At 40.5% G+C, this 19,723-nt stretch overlaps 1 protein-coding gene across 1 annotated transcript in view; it reads right to left on the bottom strand.

Annotated features, from left to right (window-relative positions):
- Positions 1–730: 730 nt before the first annotated feature.
- Positions 731–19,723, bottom strand: part of CFTR (CF transmembrane conductance regulator) — a 142,405-nt gene continuing 123,412 nt past the window's right edge. Inside the window, exons 24-27 of the mRNA XM_050936035.1 lie at positions 14,642–14,731; positions 7,116–7,288; positions 4,864–4,969; positions 731–1,830 (exon numbers count right to left, since the gene is read on the bottom strand). Coding sequence (XP_050791992.1) covers positions 1,624–1,830; positions 4,864–4,969; positions 7,116–7,288; positions 14,642–14,731 — 576 coding nt within the window. The 3' untranslated portion in view covers positions 731–1,623. The remainder of the gene's footprint in view (positions 1,831–4,863; positions 4,970–7,115; positions 7,289–14,641; positions 14,732–19,723) is intronic.

Consider the following 19,723-nt stretch of genomic DNA (forward strand, 5'->3'; position numbering starts at 1 on the left):
TATCTCAAAGAATAATTCTTTTTGCCCTTATCAGAGAGAACATTTCAATTTACAAGGGCTTGGAAAGTTCAACACTGTTTCCAGATACATTTTTATCATCTGCATTTAGCTTAGCAACCATAAGATATAAAATGCACAAGGAAATAGACAGTAGAATTGTCTTTTTAACAAACCAAAACAAAGCCAGATAGTGGAATTGTACACAGTCTTAATTTTATTGACATGCTGTACATCATGTTGTCTACTTTGGTAATAAATAGAATAAAAAATTAAATGTATTTTGTTTGATAGGCAGTGTTCATTTAGTGGAGCAGCAGAATATTTCTGTTGCAACTATCATGACTTGTTACATAAGCAGTTTGAGTCAAGAGAGTTTTTATTTAAATAGAAGCTTAACATACTTGTGTTGCCAGAATGCTTCTATGCATCCCAATAAAGGTGACTTAGGATGCTAGTGGAGATGTCTCTGGGATACTGTCATTTTTTTTCCAGTTTTACTATAACATGCAATAAAAAGGACTAGTGGCATAAAAAGGAGATGTTTCAAATATAAAAATTCTTTTTATACAAATATATTTTTCTTTATAGTGCATAATCACCCTTAAAATACGGCATTCTCGTAATAAATGTTTGCAACAATATTAAAATAAATAAAATATTCTAGAGAAAAGTTCAGTTGCATCTGAAAACTGCAAAACAGAAGCATATAAAAACTGATTCCATTATTAAAGTCTACTTCAAAGTTTTTGTTCTTTGTACAAACTATGATAAAAAGCATGTAAAGGTGTCTGACCTAAACACACAGAATATTACTCTTCAGCTGTTGGAAGTCCTGCCATTTACTACAAGGGGACTGCCCATATTAACATGCACTCCACCCAATTAGAGTTTGCAAGGCTGGGCCAATAGTCTCCTAGATTTCAAAAGGAAATATTAACTCCCATGATCATCTTTTAACCGCTGAGAAATGACGGATGTTGAGCAGCTTGCAAGCCAACATCCTCTTCTTCCTTCATTGTCATCTGCATGCTTGAAGCTCTGCAGCGTTATGAAAAGGCATTTGCCTTTTCTGCAGTGCTGAGATACAGTAAGCACCTGAAGAATGAATAGGAGGAAATATTCCGAGTGGGTCACTGGTGCTTTCTCAACCCCTTTTCAGGGAGTAAGTGAACCTAAAACTATCATTGTACATTTTTTATTTTAGTGTTTTCCATTCAAGCTTGATTTTTTTTAACATTCCTCCTCTGCCACCTTCCCCTCCTCCCAAACACACGTCAGCAAAAGTTTTGAAAATTTGATGAAATGATTAAGTTGGTCTAAAAGGATTCCTACCTCTGCCCATCGTCTAGTTTTGTTCCACAGTAAAGCAGCTTTTACAAGGAAGCCTGGCTTACCAGAACAAGTGGTAAATCTTCAAGGATATGTAATGCCTCACACACAATTTAACCATTGGAGGGCAGCCATTTCCATAAATGTCATTTAATGCCTCCTGAAAATTTGAATCTGGGCTTGTTCCTGCAATTTCAGTGGTGTTGGTCACGCTTCTCCTGTTTTTGAGGTACAGTACTGTGTTCCCCCAAACTCCACCAGTTAACTCCCAAGAGGAAGCGTTTCCACCCATTCTCACAGCCTGGTCTCTTGCACTTCTTCCTCTGTCTCTTCCTGCAAGGCACTGATTTTGGGTCTAGACTTGTGCTTGCTTGAATTCCTGCGGTGTAGTGGGAATATCTTCAGGCGATCAGAGTAGCTGATAGCCTGCCTGAAGGAATTCTTTTCATTCAGCAGCTTCTGGATCGACTCGTATTGCCGCACTTTACTCTCTTCTATTACCTAATGAAACATGTTCAATCATATAGACCTATATCAATAGTGCTGATAGAATTCAGTTAACTAAATAAACTAGCGGGGTAGCACAGACTGACAGGAGGGAAAAGTTCAAGAACTTACATTGGGAAAAGAGCAAAAAAGCTGTTTTTACATAGTCTGAAATGTGAAATGACTGACTAATTTTCATTACAAACCAGAAGAGGAGTTTTAAAATTATGGTGTTTGGGAAATGTTCCTGGTGCTCAGTTTCAAAAATGGTCCTTTTTTTCTCTCTCTCTCTTTAGCTCATCTTAACTATGAAAGTTTTGACCTTAATCTCCCAATATGTTTCATTTTATTGGCATTGCTGAAAGGTGCCTTCTTGTATTTTGGTGCGGGCTGGAGGAATCCAGGTGCAGTTCATGAGGGAATTACAAAGAGTTATATTATAAAGAGCTTCATAATATAATAAATCCACTCCAAAGTAGGCAAGGAAGGGGTTAACCAGGGGCTTATTAAAGCAGGGATATACAAAAAAGTACTGGAAGGTTGGTAGAAGGGAACCAAGGGGGAGGGCTTTCCCACCTCAAACTCAAGCTGCGTTTACACTACGGAGACTATACCGGAATAGCTATGTCAGTGTAGCGATGTCAGCATAACCCTGTAGTGTAGACACAGCCTACACCCATGGAAGGAGTTTTTCCATCAGTACAGGAACATCATCTCCCCGAATGAAGTTAGCTGTGTTGATGCACCCATTCTTCTGTTGACATAGCTGTGTGTACACTGGGGTTAGGCTGCACCTTTCACACATCTGACCAATGTAGCTATATCAATCTCACTTTCAGATATAGATCAAGCCTCAGGCTAGGAAGCAAGCAGGAACTGACCCTCTTGCTGTGCTGTTTAAAAGAGACTGTGTACATTAAGGATTGTTTGCCATTTTGCTATTCTTTATTTGCTTTTTTTCTGGGGTATTTTGGACTTGCCTGAAGAAAGCTCCAGTCCCTTTATGGGCTTGTCTACACAGAAGCCTCTACAGTGACACACCAGCATGTTCTCCTGAGTAGCACTGTCTAAACTGGGGGTTAGGTTGGTTTAACTGCATCACACGATGGGTAGATTTTTCACACCTCTGAGCAACGCAATTATACCAATCTAATTTCCTGCCATGGTCACCCCAATGAGGGGCAGGGCACTAGGATGAGGTGCATGGGGGGTGTTAGCACAGCACAGAGTCAAGGCCAGCCCCTATGTGAGAGTGTGTTTAGTGCCCCCAATTGCTTTAATCCAGCCCCAGAGGTGGGAAGAAGAAAAATATGAACAGGTATGGAGCTGGGGGCAGACTGGTGTTTGTGCTGGGTGTAGGGGACAAAGAGCTCTGCTACCTGATCTTGCAATGGAGAGCTTTGGGGGAAGGAAGGAGGAGGGGTACATGGAGACTTGCAAGGAGTGATGAAGGGAAGGTACAGCAGACTGAGGGGGCATTGAGGATGAGCATAGGGGACTTGAATGTACCTGGGTTATCAGGAGTATGGAAGGGGATAGGGGAAAGCACCACATTTTACCCATGTTACACTTTAAAAGGTTAAAAACATCTAGTTCTAAAACTATGAGCCTAAATATTTCAGTGTGAATAAAACCCCTCTCCCTCCACTGTCCAATATCCCATCTTCTCCCACCCAGCTTGTATGGATTCGATAGAGTATGTTTCCATTACAGGCAGGGCTGGCGCTTGCATTTAGGTGGCTTAGGCAATCACCTAGGGCACCAGCATTATTAGGGGGTGGCATTTTGCCGGAGGGGGCGGCAGGCGGCTCCGGTGGAGCTGCTGCAGTGGTGCCTGCGGAAGGTCGGCTGCTCGCGCGGCTGCGGTGGAGCTCCCGCAGGCACGACTGCAGCAGCTCCACCAGAGCCGCGGGAGCAGCCGACCGTCCGCAGGGAGGACTGCGGAGCTGGGGGACCAGCTCGCGGGGCAGTGAAATGGCCGTGCGTCTAGGGCGCTCAAACCCCTAGCGCCAGTCCTGATTACAGGGCAAGACCAGGGGGAAAAGATATGGCTAGGTATATGGTATACATTGCATGGGTGATAGTGGTACTTGGAGAATTGACTGGATCCCTTATTTTTTCATTTCCAGCCATTCTCATTTTTTAAATTAAATAATTCTTAAATGTTTGGAAAGAATGTATGTTTTCTCGGTGTTAGCAGAACTCCACTGAAATACACTTTAACTGTGTGTTAGAAGATTTTTGTCTGTGAATTAAAAGGTATAACTAGAAAGGACCTTAATGAATCAGGCTCCACAATGGTCTATGCAAAGAACTCCATCTTTTACATGAGTATACAGTATATAGAATAAGAATAGTGGTTCACATGGGGTATATCTCATTTATTGCATAGTCCACTTCTGTTTCAGATTATATTCTTGCTATCCAACTGCATAGCAATGCAACTCTAAAACTGCTATAATTTAAAGAGTAAACCATGCACTTGACCAAATGTATATTCTGAGCTATATGGTAGCAAAAGAAATATTAAAACATCCCCTCTCTCTGAGATCCAGGAAAGTATACAGGAAAATATCTAATTTTAAGAGCCACTTCTCAGCTTTCACACACAGTTCATCCCATTTTCTTTACTAGCCATTGTTATCTCATGAAAAAACATAACTAAAATACTGGCATTTCCTTAACAAATTATTAACAGTTTTTTACACAGAAAGGAAATTTCAGGTTGTTTCTAGAGAAAAACACAGCAGTCTAACCATCTTAGGCAGGATACTTCTGTTGCAGTTCTCTAGTTACTCTTCTGCCCATATGTCCTCATATTAATTAAAAACAGGTACAGACACCTGCATAGTTGTTGTAATAATGTACAATAAGATGACAATTCTTAGGCACTTCCAGCCAATTAGAATAAAGAAGGCACCAGGTATTTGAACTGACCCTAGGCAGCAGAAATGGGTAATCTAACCATAGAAGAGTTACTTAAAATATTGTACAAAGCCCATATCTGTCAGTTATAAGGAAATCACTTTAAAAAGATACAGCACTCACCAAAAATTGCTGACATTCCAACATTGCTTCCAGTCTGTGTTCTGAGAGTATTACTGTACAGTTTGCAAATGCATGCTTGAGTGTTTTTCTAATCACCTGAAAGGTTCTGAAAGATAAAACAGTTTTGGCATGTAGAATATTATACAGAAATTGGCACATTTTAGCAAGTTCTCAACTTACAGCCTTTTAATACTGAGCTGAACAATGTAAAGATTTCAGAATGACACCCATAAAGTTACATTCCTGCTACAGTAGATTGCAATTATAAAATTTAAGTTGTAATTAAAATTATTTGACATATTTTTATAATTCTGTAATGTATATAGAAATTTATGATGTTCCTTTTAGTAAATGTGCTATCCACTATTATCATTATTTTGGGGTAAATCCTGTATTTCTCTGGTTTGGCTAGAGATGAATTGAACTAGTTCATATTCTACCAAACACAGCAGTGATGTTTAGTTAGGCCTGTGCTTTTCGCCATTCAGTGTATTTACAAGTGTGTATTCTGTGCTATCATAAAGTGCCACACTCAGGATATGACTCCTCTGCAATTAAAAACATACGTCTGGCCCACGCCAACTGACACGGGCTCGGGCTGCAGGCTGTTTAACTGCAGTGTAGATGTCCCGGCTTGGGCTGGAATCCAGTCTCTAGGACCCTGTGAGGTGGGAGTGTCCCAGAGCATGGGCTAAAATAATAAGAGTGGTGGTGTTAGCTCTAAACATTATTTGTATTCACACATGCTGACAATTATTGACTTATTTAAGGCTCTGGCACCTTGAAAAGGCATTAGAATTAATAAATGTCTTCCAGTCTGGAATCTTTCAATGGCCTGTGGTTTTTCTCATTCCATATTGTTTAGTGGACAATGTCTAAGGTATTAATATCTCTACAAGGTGCTGCCTCTCAGAATTCCAGTTCCTAAGAATTACATCCAAAAATGAGTGCTGTTATAGGAGACACTGCCAGGGAGAGGCACTAGCAATTGAGAAATGGTTTCAGAACAACTGTAACAATTTGGTACTTAATCAAATATATTACAAGAAAGAAGTATTTTGCACATGCAGTCACTGCTTTTTATAGGCTGAAAATATTTTTATTTCAAACCAGTAAAAGACACTGTTATACCAGTCAAGTGGCTATACAGTGAATGAATTCATCACAGGAATTCTCTCTCTCTTTTTTTTTTATCCCTCACATTAGCCTCAGTGAACATTTAACCAAACATTGCAGTTTTTGCTCCGGTAGGGAGATTGTTTAAAAAGTTTCAGACAAAAGATAAAGTGTTTTTATTGCTGAGTTATAAAGCTGTAAAATAGGAGCTCATTCCAGGCAACTCCCTCGTTGTTTCCTTGTGCTCCCTCTAAGCTGTTTGCTAGATCCACCTGTTCACTACAGCCTTACAGTTATATTGTGAACTCTTTGGGGCAGAGATTGTCTTTGTTATATGTTTGTAGAGTGACTAGCTTAATGGGGCCTTGCCCTTCCAGTGCTACTGTGCTGGAAATAATAATTAGTAATCATAACAATAACATGCTCTTGTGTATTGAGCACCGGGCTAATAGCCAGGAATTCCTGGGTTTCTAATCCTAGTTCTGACACTGACTTGCTTTGTGGCCTCAGTCAATTCCCTTAACCCCTTTGGGTCAAACTGAGACTTCATATAGTTAATGGAGATATAGTTATGCATTAGGGATGAATTCGGCCCTCTGCGTTAGTTTCCCCACATATAACATACCTAACTCCCAGATATGGTGTTTATAGCACCCATGGAAGTAAGTTGTAAATATTTTTATTAAGAGGTAAATTGTGACTTGAATTGTACATCCACACAAAGGAGTAAGAACCCAGGGAGTACCCAGACCCTCTGACTGTGTAGGAGTAAGTGAGGATACTTGCCTGTTTACTCTCTCCTGGGAACAGCTAGGCAGAGAAAAGTAGGGCATGGCACTCTTCTTTCTACCATGCAGGGGTAGTAATGTACCATTGGTACAGCTCACCTGTAAATTACTAATCTTACTGGAGCAAGGAGAAAGTAGGGGCAGGACCACGTGTAAGGCACAATGATTCCCAGCGTAGCTACTGGGATGGGACAGTTTACGTACCATCCCTTGCTCAGGGCTGTACCTTAAGTCAAAATCTAGCCCTAAAAAGATCTAGAAATGAGACAAAATAACTTTCTCTGCTGTGCTGCCTCACTGACTTCCCTACCTCACACTGGAATATAGTAAAGAATCAGGAAAACTTACATAGGATCAAGATGAGCACTTGGTTCATCAAGCAGCAGGATTTTAGCTTTACTGAGAACTGATCTGGCGAGACACATCAATTGTTTGTGTCCATGGCTGAGGACATAGCCACCATCTAGAAGAACAAAATCAAGCTGGCCTGGAAAATGCTCTATTACAGACTTCAGTCCAACCTGCAGGAGAGAAAAATCAGAGAAAGCTGTATGACAGAAATTGGTACTGCTGGTTCTTTGTTACAGCAACCCATCCTTTTAACCTCTCTGCCTTTTGATTCTGAGACTAAGCAGAAATTGTGATCTGAAGAAATGAGAATCTTTGGAATAAAATTATTCAAAACAAAAAGTTGGAAGAAGTGAAAGATCATGCATTGTTGATTCAGACTGAACACTCGGACATATGTCAGAACATTGAGAGTTAAAGTTGTTTGTTTATAAGACATAATGAGATTTGGTGTTTTGACCAAAACATTCTGAGTTAGTCGTCTAAAAGGAAAGCGATTCATTTTATTCAGTGGTGATGTGCGTCACCAGTAATGCTGAGGGAAGATGTTTTCAAAAGCAGCCGGGGCTCCTTAGTTACTAGAAGTAGAAATCTCACACAGCACACTACACCAGTAGAGAAAATAACACAGGTTTCCAAAGCAGTTGTAACCATGGCTTTGAGACTATTTCCATCCTCTTCTTCCTTTGTCTGAAAGATGACAAGAATACCACACACCACATGCTTTAGCATGTTTCCCCAAAATGCCTAGACTCGCTACAATCTTTGGCCTGCAAAATCTTTCACTGGCATTGTCAGAGAAACTTTTACCTTACCCATGACTTTTGTGAATTCCAAAACTCAAAAATGTGCATTCTTGTAGTGCTATAAGCTATGCAACAACTTACAGTAAAACTGAAAATAGTAGTTATAAAGGGCAAAACTGGTTTTGCAAATGCCATTTGTAATTTTGCAACTAATTTTCATCTGTATCATAAGGCAGGAAGAATTCCAAATCCACTTCCTTTTCATCTAATACAGGCACTCTAGCAAAGCAGAATGACTGAGCCCAGATGATGAAGTTCTGAAGAATTCTGTTTGGTATTTGGTTTTTTTCAGCAGTATTAGCATACTAGCTGTGTGCAGGTCACTGCTCACTTCTTCACTGCTCAGCTATCTGCTCATTCACTGAGCCAACTGATACAAGTAGAAAGGATGCTTTCATTCTAAAACAATGTCTGCACTGGTCACGGGGCCAAATTCTGTTCTGATGTACATTCTTTGCTGCCCTTCTGATTTTGACTGAGAGCAAAATTTGGCCTATGGAGTCTGCATGGCACTGTAACATGATGATGCTGAAATATTGTGCCAGCATAGCCCACACACCACCTGGGTGTGATGTTGTGTCATTGAGACCACGTAGAGATTAATGAGTCTGCTACAGCCTTAGCAAACAGCCAAGTGGCTTTTAGTTTATGCAGTAAAGGCTCATGCTTTTAGCTCCAAAGATCCTAGGTTCATTCCTGCCCACCGACAACCAGGGTCTGTCAGTGTTACAACAGCACCACAATAGAGTGTTCAAGTTTAGTCGTTCCATACTTTGACCTTGAACCACAAAAGTACTTAAGTCCCTAAATCCAGGTTTATGTGCCTAAATCTCAGTTTTAGGCTTCAGTGCAATTCACAAAAATCCATCTGAACCCAGTGGGTTCCTACGTTTTTGCAGTATAGTTCCCTAGACAAATATATTTCTGCCTCTGGGCATGCGCACTACTGCCTGCTTCTAGGCATCTGAGCATTTTTCTCCTGCCTAAGCCACAGAGTAATTCACAAACCAGGGGAAGATAGGTGCTTGGCTGTCTTACTCACAGGCGGAGCCTGAGCTGCTAGGTGTGGTCAGAGGCTGGCTACTGCATCAGGTCCTCAGGTGAGTTGACACAAAACAGCTTGGGGTTGGGGGGTGAAGGTTGCAGCAGGGGGACTTGATCCTGGTCACCTACATCCTGGGTTAATCCTCTAAAAACCAGACTGTGGAGCCATTCTCATGCTTGTGTGCTTGTTCTCTCTCTCTCTCTGTGGCTGAACTGACTCTAATTATTTATCCAAAATGCAACAGCTTCAACAGGGGAGATTGAGAGAGACCTACATCAGAATATCCCATAGGCTGATGACTAAGCCATGCACCTGAGAAGTAGCACATTCAATTCAAATCCCTTCTCCTCATCAGGTGAAAGAGGGCCTTGAACTCAGGGTCTCCTACAACCAAGATCAGTATCCTAGCCACTGGACTAAAAGTTATGAGGAAATTTTCCACCCTAGCTTCTTGGGGCAATGCCTTAGATGCCTAATACTAAAGAGGGTTCACAGATGAGAATTGCTAGACAATTTAGGTACCTCCATGCAACCTAGACTTGGATGCCTATCTCTGAGACAGGGGCAGAGTTTAGCACACATTCCTGTTAGCATCTGCCATTGGCTAGCTTAGCTGGCTCCCCATTTAGCATGCTGGGTTTTGTGGATTTCATTCTAAAGCGCCTCTCTCTCCTCCTGTACTGTATAGTGAGCCAAGGCACTTAACTCAGGCTTTGCAAATTGCAGTGAGTTCTAGTGGCAAAAGTTAGACATTGCAACACTCAGCATCTTAATGCCAAAGTACCACTGTGAATCTAGGCCCTTGATCTTAAACGTGAGCTGCAAAGAAAGTTAAAAAGTGATGTTGACTTCAGCAGTAGCTGCTGAATGTCCTCACTGCACCCTGCAGCAGCTAAACTGGAGCAGAAGCATTTAACACAGGAACAAGTAAAAACTAACTTTCTTTTTATGCTGTCCTCTCCAAGTCACATCAGCTGTTTGTAGCATTCTCTAACAAACTAGCTTTCAAGAGAGCACAGAGTCTACACACAATCAGATCATGCCTATTTTTTTAAAATGCATAGGTTGATTCTGTAACATTTCTGTTTCACTGCTCTTTGTTTTGCATTTTTCAGTTTATTATTTTATATGCCAAAAAACTGAGGAGGGCAGTTTTTTTTCTTAAAGAGAATTTCCTGACTCCTTGTGTTATGTCCCAGAATGGCCGCTGCTCCCTAACAATGCACTTTCAAATAAAAATTCTTCTTGGTATTGTAAATAAGGCCTAGCTCTTTAAAAATCTCCTTATAGTTTATACCTGGAGAGGAAATTCCCAATCAAAAAACACCACTAGAATTTGCTTGACTATTCAGCAGTTGAAGCAGTGTCCCATGCCTGGGACTCTCAGGCTTCAAGAAGACTAAGTGAGGAGAGCTCAGACCGTTCTTCCCTCTCAGCTACACCTGCTTGAAAATGTTATGTCAAATATTAGTGACTGGAAAATTGTTTTTTGACCAAACTAACATTTTCCCAGAAAGTGTCTGCATGTCTCAATAAATATATAAAATAATTTTTTTAAACTGTCTTTTTCCATGTGGAAACCAAAATTTTCACTCAAAAATAAATATTTGTTTTTGGATAAAAATTTAAATTTTTCTATTGAAAGTTTTGACATAAGTGGGACCCTCCCCCATCATTTTAGTCAAAATTTTCCACAGGGAGACAAAATAATTCTGATCAGCTCTAGTCTGAACCTGCAGCCACTAACCAACTCCCACTTCTCATCCCTGGAACCTTCCACTGCAGTCTGTCTTAGGGGGATGGGAAGGAACCATCAAGGCACTCTCTTCCCTGGAATGTGGGGAAGAAAAAGAAAGAACCTGCTGTGGACCTTGTGAGCAGGGAGAGAAAGCCAGCCAAGCCCTGGCTGCAGGAAGCAGACTGTGCCCTACTCCCAGAGTTGCCATAGGCCCAGGATACAAAAGGGGGAAGAGAATTGTTCTGGTGCTGGCTGGCTGGCTCTCTTGTCCATTCCATGGGGTGAGTGGTGCAGGGGAGACAGTGGCCAGGTGGGGTGTTTGAGGGAGATCGTGACTGAGCAGAGCTGACTGGGAAGAAACAAAATGGAGGCAAAGACTGATAATGAATGGGGAAGATGGTAGAGAGAGCCAGAGGCAGGGATAAACTGTTGGAAAGGGATATGTAATGAGGTGTACAGAATCTTCAGGGCTTTACAGGAGCACTTCCATGGACAAGAGATGCTCCACCCCCAATTGTCTAGCATGGGAAAGAAACCCCAGAGAAGGCATTGGAACAGATTAATGCCCTGGATCTGAACTGAGGAAGCTTTGGGAATAAAGGCCCCATTTGTAAGCCCCAGAGTCTGATCAGGACTAGCAGATAAATGGAGCTCCTGAAAAGTGAACTAGCAGGAGTTCATTGGTGAATGTGCACTAATAGAAACAGGTGATACTCATCACTTGACCAGGAGCTCATGGGAAGAGCTGGCTTTCTCTTTGAACAGGAGCGAGTGAGAGCCGGGACTTAACTCTTCACTGCCTTGTATCCTGACATCACTATGGGTAAGATTTTGTCATGGGGTGTTTTTATTAAACACATAGACAGGTCCTGGCCAATAAACAAATCACCAAAGCCTGAAGCCCTGCTGTTAGGGGGCTGACAGCCGGAGCCCTGCCAAGGGGGGACTGAAGTCATGGAGGCTCATCTAAACACACAAAATCCATGACCTCCGTGACGGTCTCATAGCCTTAGTCATCACTTATACCTGTGCAAAGTGAAATGTGGAGTGCTACCAGAGCTATCTTACAACCACTCTGAATAGCATTAAATGACACCTAAGCAGATTCAAAAATCTCATCCTAGAAAGACTTTCTTATGTTCCAAAAGCCATTGCTGTGTGCCCAGCTTATTTCTGGGCTGTATAATTGTATGTTCCTTTGGGATTGCAGGTAATTATGCTGCTGGTTACACAAAAGTTGAGAGTGACCAGAGAGGTTAATGACTATTGCCTGGATCCTGAAGCTGGTACCTTTTAAATTGAATCTACGCAATAGCTGTGTGGCCCTCCTCAAGAGAGAGAGACTCCTAAGGTTTGACACAGACTTTTGTGCTTTTTGGAGATTGCCATGGAAACAAGGGAGCGCGAGACTAGTGGTGATAAAGGTGGAAAAAGACTGTTGGGATTGGCAATGCTGTACCATAAATTAATTATCCAGTCAGATATGCAGATACCAGACAGTAAAAGGTAAGTCAAAGGTTGTGGTTTGTTTTGTTTTTTTTGTTCTATCATCTTGAAATATTTACACTCCTCACCATGATCTGATAAGCTTTTTTCAAAAATGGGCTGGCTTTTTATATGGTCTTATATGTACATTACTTATATTTTTATATTTTAATAACAGTTGGCTCTAAGCATATTTTGATTTCTATAGTACTGTTATTTTTGCTCATGCTAAATAAAACTATAGTCATATGAGGTCCAATCCTGCAAGAATTTATGCATGAACATAAATACATGCACTGCTCATATGCATATATTTAAACATGTACAAGTGTTTTCAGGATAGAGGTTCTGGTTTGCATAGTACAAACTTATCTTTGGTTGAGGAAATTTTGTACTAACTTTTCCATGAAAACATGGGTTTATGTATCCTGGGGAGCTTGAAGGAACATTAACAAATCATCAACCTAGCAAGAAAACCATCAATTTCCACCAGTTTGGTAAAATCGAATCTAAAGCTCCACTATGTTTCCTCCATTCCCATGGGACTTCTGGGTTTGTTAATCCCATCCCAGAATGCATCTTTTCATAAGTTGCTGCATGTGTTGGAAGGAGTGATGTCATAAAGTGCTGCATTCTGAGTTGTCTTTAGTAAGCCAAGAAATGCTAGGGAATTGCAATGACTGAAAAACATTTTTGATAAAGATTAGTTAAAACATTACTGAGCTGAATGCCCATCTTCGATTCTTATCCCCAAGGCAGCCTGGCTAGTTGGGATATGAGGCGCCTATTAGGATGTTTTTCATTTTAGCTTTATAATTCATCTTTAAAGATTCTGGTTGAAAATTATGTCTTCTAGTGACATTTTAATATGATCAGAAAAACATCAGAATGAAAAATGGTGCAATGAATTTTCTAAACAAACTTCCTCATCTGTGTTTCTTGCTGGGTCATCCAGCAGAGTCATATCCTGAAACCTCACCTATGCTAAATAATAGATCAGAGCACTTAGACTGTGTTGCATGCAAGTTTTATTAATGTTTTCCTCCACTTGGCTCTGCCAAGAGCAGATTTGTTGGGTAATAAGCAAAGTATTAACCTTTCTCTCTGTTTTGTTTCTAAGACACTATATAAATGTAACACAATATAACCACTTAAGCTACATTTTGTTTAATTACAGTTGTGGTTAAGTCATACACTGAACAGTAACAGGCAAACTTTATGCCCACAGACAGTTCTGAACTGCATACAGACAGTTCCAAGTCTGAGTATTTTTAGGGGTTTTGGAGGAGAAAAGAAGAGATTTGGATTATAATGAAAAAATCATAGAATATCAGGGTTGTAAGGGACCTCAGGAGGTCATCTAGTCCAACCCCCTGCTCAAAGCAGGACCAATTCCCAGCTAAATCATCCCAGCCAGGGCTTTGTCAAGCCTGACCTTAAAAACCTCTAAGGAAGGAGATTCCACCACCTCTTTAGGTAACCCATTCCAGTGCTTTGAGAGAAGCACTGGAGAAGGTGAGTGAGTGAAAAACCCAAAATCTGTTTAGCATCTCCTTACTGGGGCTGAGCTTTGAAGAATCGAGCATTGCTGAGGGTATAGGCAGTTTACACATTGGCTGCAGCTGACTTTCTAGGTGATGTGGTCACTGTTAAAAAGGTCACTTGCTCAGTACTTAAACTCCAATGTACAAAGGGTGGGCTATACGTTGTCAATGATCTGCCTACAATGTCTGTGCAAAGAACTTCCTTTGAAGTCCACTGACTGATGGCAGGCTATGGCCTAGTGATGTAAAGCAGGTTGTTTAAGGAACAAGAAGCAAGGATAATTATATAAATTTCTAAATATCTCTTCAGTCAGGCAGTGAAAGAACAATGATTAGAAAGACCATCTGCAAAACTGTCTTAGGCCTGGTCTACATTTAAAATTTAGATCAACCTAGCTGCGTTGCTCAAAGGTGTGAAAAAATCATGCCCCTGAATGCTGTAGTTAAGCCAATCTAACTCATGGTATAGATGCAGTTAGGTTGATATAAGAATTCTTCTATCATCCTAGCTACCACCACTTGGAGAAATGGATTAACTATAGTGATTGGGGGAAAAAAAATTCTGTCACTGTAGGAAGCATCTACGCTGTAGCGCTTCAGTGGTATAACTGTGCTGCTATAGTATCAATAGTGTAGACATGGCCTTGATAAGACATGTCAAATAGAAGCACCTAATACTTGCCATTTTAACTTGTAATTGTTTGGTTTATACTTATCTCATTTAGACTGTAAACTCTTCTGGGCAGGGACAATGTTTTTTGTTTGAGCACCATGTTATGTATGATGCTACATAAATAATAATTGTATAGTTATTGAGCTAAATTCCTTCCCGCCGTAATTGCCTTTATTACAGGGGAGTTACACAAGTAGTATTGATGAACAACACAAATAATACTGAACAGCTTTACCTCATCTGCAACTTTCCATAATTCTTCATCACTCCATTGTCCATAAGGATCCAAGTTTTTCCGAAAAGACCCAGAAAATATAAATACTTTCTGTGGAGAACAAAATAAATAAGAAATAATTTTAAAACTGCTTGGCATACCAAAAGTGTAGATGGTGGGGGAAAAAAATTCAGAAAAGGCTGTTTTAATTAAACCAATTTTTAATTCCACAAAATGGTTTTGACAAATTCATTTTGGAAAGAAAAAAGTTTTGAAAATGTCAAAATATCCCATTTTGATATTTTTTGAACAAAACTTTTTTTTATTTCAAAATGACATTGTATTTTGAAATTGACTTCATTATATATTTTGAAACATTACATAAAATGCTTCAAGTCCAAATCAATTCAAAATATTCTTTTTTTTCAGAATTTAAGTGTCCCCTAACATTCAGGGCTTTTATTCAGATTTTGGATGATTTTTTTTTTCAAAATCTTGAGTTTTCCTGTGGAACAGAAAATCCATTTACTGAGCAGCTGTAACCAAAAGTTACCCGAGCTTCATGACACTTCCTTATGTATCACCACAATCCAATGTAACCTTAACAGCAGTTCTGTGCCTCAGTTTAGTTCCCGTGATACTCAGTACATAGCAAAGTTTGAGTTATGAGAGGAATAGCAATAATCCATTTATACAGGAGTCTTGCACAACTGACGCTTTCTTCTGCTCTTTTGTGTGCCCTGTCAGGGAGGGGTGTGTGGAGAGGCTGGAGATTTCTTAATCTTGAGAATGATCTTTCTCCCCTAAAGTCTGTAGCAGTTTTGCCTTTAACTTCAATGTGATCAGAAACAGTTCCCTTTCTTATTTTTACAGCTATAAGTGAACATCTCTCAGGCCAGGTCTATACCCAAAAGTCAAGTTGACCCAGTTACGTTGCTCAGGGGTGTGAAAAGTCCACTCCCATTGTAGATAGCACTAGGTCAATAGAAAAATTCTTCTGTCGACCTAGCTACTGCCTCTCAGGGAGACGGATTAATTATGCTTATGGGAGAATCACTCCCATCGCTCTAGTGACGCTATAGTGCAGTTTGTAGTTTGGAAAGTGATGGCACAGCTGACATTAAATATTTGCTTAATCTCTTTTTACATTACAAGGGTGTATTAGATTCTGACAGAAATCAAATACTGTACTTCAAATGGCACTGAGATTGTACAACTATTCCTAATGAGATTAAACTAATGTGATAGCTGCTGTATCACTTGATACCCCTTATTGGCTATAGCAGACAAAATTCACTGTCAATGAATGTCACAGTATCTTAGTGGGAAATATTATAATGGTTGTGCTCCTTCCCCTGTGCACATTGAACAAATATTAGTTGTAGATGAAGTTGAGAGCCAATTATTGTCTCTTCATCCCTTTTGTCTTCCTATTGGAAATGTTTATTTAAAAGAAACATATTTTGAAATGAAAGTGATTACAACTCTTTAATTTCTTGCAGAAACTGTCTTTTAGCCTTAGTGTATCTTTTGATGCTTCTAAAAGTGGGATACTGATAACATTAGCTAAAATCAGGTCTGGCTAGGGGAATACACAGGATTCCCCACATAGTTTGACCAAACTAGCACAATCATAACCTGAGGTGTACCTGGGACTCCAGTCCTTGGGATACCCCAGAGATGAACTACTATACAATGCCTTTGATCAAATTCCAAAGTGGTTTTGATATATGTTCAAATAGCCTTAATTCAAAGATTTCAGATATAAACTGATGCTATTCAGGGCTCCAGAAATGAGAAGCTGGTGCTGAGTCCCACTCTGCTCTCACTGGAGCTGCTTAAATGAGGTTCCTGCACTGCTGGTCAGTGCAAAAGAGGATTCTGTCTGGAGGGTAAACAGTATAAATGTGCTCCTCAAGCCCCTGGGTAAGCTGGTAGAATAATGCCCTCCAACTGAGCTGGGCTTCCAGTTCCCTCTTGCTCAGCTAAAGTGATGCCCCCTTTGCCTCTCCCTCATAACTCCAGGCAACAGGGACCAATAAAGGGGTCACAATTCTTGGTGGTGATGAGCATATTTGCATCAGGATTAAATTCTTGTGACTATTGGACACTGTGGAGCTAATAGCAGTGAGAAAACTGTGTCTGGTATAGCTTCATTTACACTTAATTTGCCATATAGTTAACCAATAAAGTAGCTATTTTAGTCCTGCAACAGTGAAGAAAAGTTAACTGAACAAAACCAGTTTTTAGAAAAGGTTCATATCACCTGACTAGCATTCCTTCCCAAGTGCAACACACACGAAGTACAGTATCTTCTTGTTCTGAAACTGCTGCTTCTCCTGTTAATGCTGCTTTCAAAAAGTCTTTGCCTTAAAGTACGGCACCTAAAATAGTGCATTTTATTCCCAAACGAGGTGTGGCATTGTCCTGAATTCTAGCAGCTTCCTTGCGCAGTTGAGCAGGACGTTTCCTTCTTTCTAGCTCCTTAATATCTATGCAGGGCTCACTTGTGTAAATATTGTGTTAGTGTCACATGTGCAGTGCGGAGTCCAATTACAAGGAAGCCACTGTAAATATTAGATGTTTCAAGGGAACAGATGGCTAGTGAAATAAAGGGAGTTCTGTGCTGGTTATGAGTGCACCATGAAAACCTGGCAAATGGGGAACTTGATGTCTCAGGGGACTGGTAATAGATATGGAACCTTCTGCATCTTGGGTACCAGTTCAAAATAACCCTAGATGAACACTGACAAGGTGATGATATGATCTACAGTTTATAGTCAGAATTGGCATCCTACGATAGGCAAGTGCCAAGGTAAAATAGTGCAGAAATACAATAGTAAGTAGGTGTGGTGCTAATTCCCACCAAATACTGTAACTGATCCCTCTAAAGAACATCTCTGAGTGCTGTCATATGAAAGTCCCCTCTAAATGTCTGGTAGTGTACTAGGGGCACCACAGACTTGGAGTTGAATGCTGTGTAGGAGACTGAAGTGCTAGGCCCTTCAGAGGCTACTCACAGATGTGAGTAATAGAATATTACTTTCCCAGGACTGCTGGAAACTAAAAGGTGCAAATATCCTAGCTACGGTTACTTAATGACAACAGAAGAGCAACCTCGCAGTTCCTAAAGCAGACTCTAGGGGCACACCAGTTCAAGGTATAAAGGTAAGAGTCTTGTTGGAATCCCTGCAGCATGATTCTCCAAGGTGTCCCATGTGCAACTACCCCCACACCTCCTGTTTGCAGGCATGTGGCAACATGCTGCTTCTCTGCCCAGCTCTCTGCTTTCAGTCCCAGCTCTTAAGCTGCCTTCTGCCTGCCCTTAGTTCTGCTGCCAACTCCCAAACTCTCACACAATCTGTCTCTTGGCCCAGCCTGGTCCCTTCTGACTCCAGAATACTTTCTTCTCTGTACTCTGGGGATTAGATACTGGCTGGATATTGACTTGGCTAACACAGCTCCTTACACTGGCTAAATCCTTTCTCACTAGCTCAGTAATGAGCCAGTGGGTTCATTGCAATGTGAAATTTGAAAATGGGAGGCAATTAAATAGGCATTTGTGCACATAGCTGCCATTATTACCCATGCAATTACATGCAGAAATATAGACCTATAACTGCATGTGTGTTTTCTAGCAGGAATCTCATGTTACCCAGCTAGAAAGTGTGCTCCTTAGTTAGTAATTACATGTAGTGCAAAATGGAGTTTACACCTAAAACCTCTTGCATAACAATTTCCTATACATAATAGACAGGAGCAACCCTCCTCCTTCATCTACGCTCTGTTCTGAAATATGGAGGGGGAAATACAGTCTATAAGGGATCTCAGGCTCTTTCCAAGTTTCCCTCATAACCCAACAAAGGCAGACAGATTGGTTTGATTGGCCTGATGAGGAGAACCATTTGCTATAGGAGGAGAACCAAGGCACCCTGCACAGCTCTTGGAACCCTGATTTTGAGACCTTAAAAATGTCCCTTTGGGGCTGGGACACGAATGGGTTTAACAAATTCTGCCATGTTTCCCTAAACTTATTTCCTTCCCGCAAGCGACACTGTCCTTCGTCACAGGCCAGCAGTCACTGCCAACCAATAAGTTTATGCTGGCCTAGATGATGTTCACTACATTTATTTCATTAATAAGTGGTAAGAGTCCAGTACTTGCATGCATTCATGAAGTGTCATAATCAGAATATAAATTGTATTCTTGTATCTTCTGAGTTTTAATTTTGAGACTGAGAAAAAAAGAAGATTTTTTTTCCTGTAAAGTTTGGCATTATTGTGCATATAGATATTACATGAAATACTAAATTGGGGAAATAGCTCCTAACATGAAGAATGAACCTTTAAAAATTCCTGATATATCCACCACCAATACCTGAAAAAAATTAGGTCAGGAATTAGCTGTCTGAATCAATTACTTGACAAACCATACCTGCATTGCCATTAAGATTCTGGAAAATAGTGTCTTGGTATAAATAACATGTAAAATATTGCAAGGCCTACTGAAAGTTAGACCTAATAATCTCGAGTTTGGTACATTATTCTTCTGGTTATTTACTGGTACACTGACCATTTGAATTCATTTAAATTCACTCTTCTGATATAGTATCCTTTAAATTGTGTACTGTGGTGTGTGTGTGTGTTTTTTCTTTTACCCTTAAAGATATGTATAAGGATATTTCTGCCAATGTGTAGGTGAGCCAAGAAGAATACCCCTAAACTTGTTCAGGCCCACCACTCCTCCACCCTGCCCTTTCTCTCTGTACATGCTCTAGCTAACTGCCTCTTCAGTAGAGCTGGTCAGAACATTTTTGCCAAAATCAAATTGTGGGAAAATGTTTCTTCAGAGCATACTGATATTGACAAAACTTTCATCAGGAAGGCTGCCAGCTAGACTTCCTGGTGGTTAGGTACTAGCCTAGAATGGGGAAGACCCAGGTTCCAGGACCTGCTCTTTGTGATTTTGAGTGATCGGGGATGGAAATCCTGCTCTGAATCAAGCAAAGCAGGGACTTGAAGATGGGAAACAGGGCCCTCTATCTACACATATGCATGCCCTTTGTGAAAACATTTGAAGGGCTTAGTTTTCATTCCAACATGG

This window comes from Gopherus flavomarginatus, chromosome 1 (genome assembly GCF_025201925.1).
Source record: "Gopherus flavomarginatus isolate rGopFla2 chromosome 1, rGopFla2.mat.asm, whole genome shotgun sequence".
NCBI classification, from domain to species: Eukaryota; Metazoa; Chordata; order Testudines; family Testudinidae; genus Gopherus; species Gopherus flavomarginatus.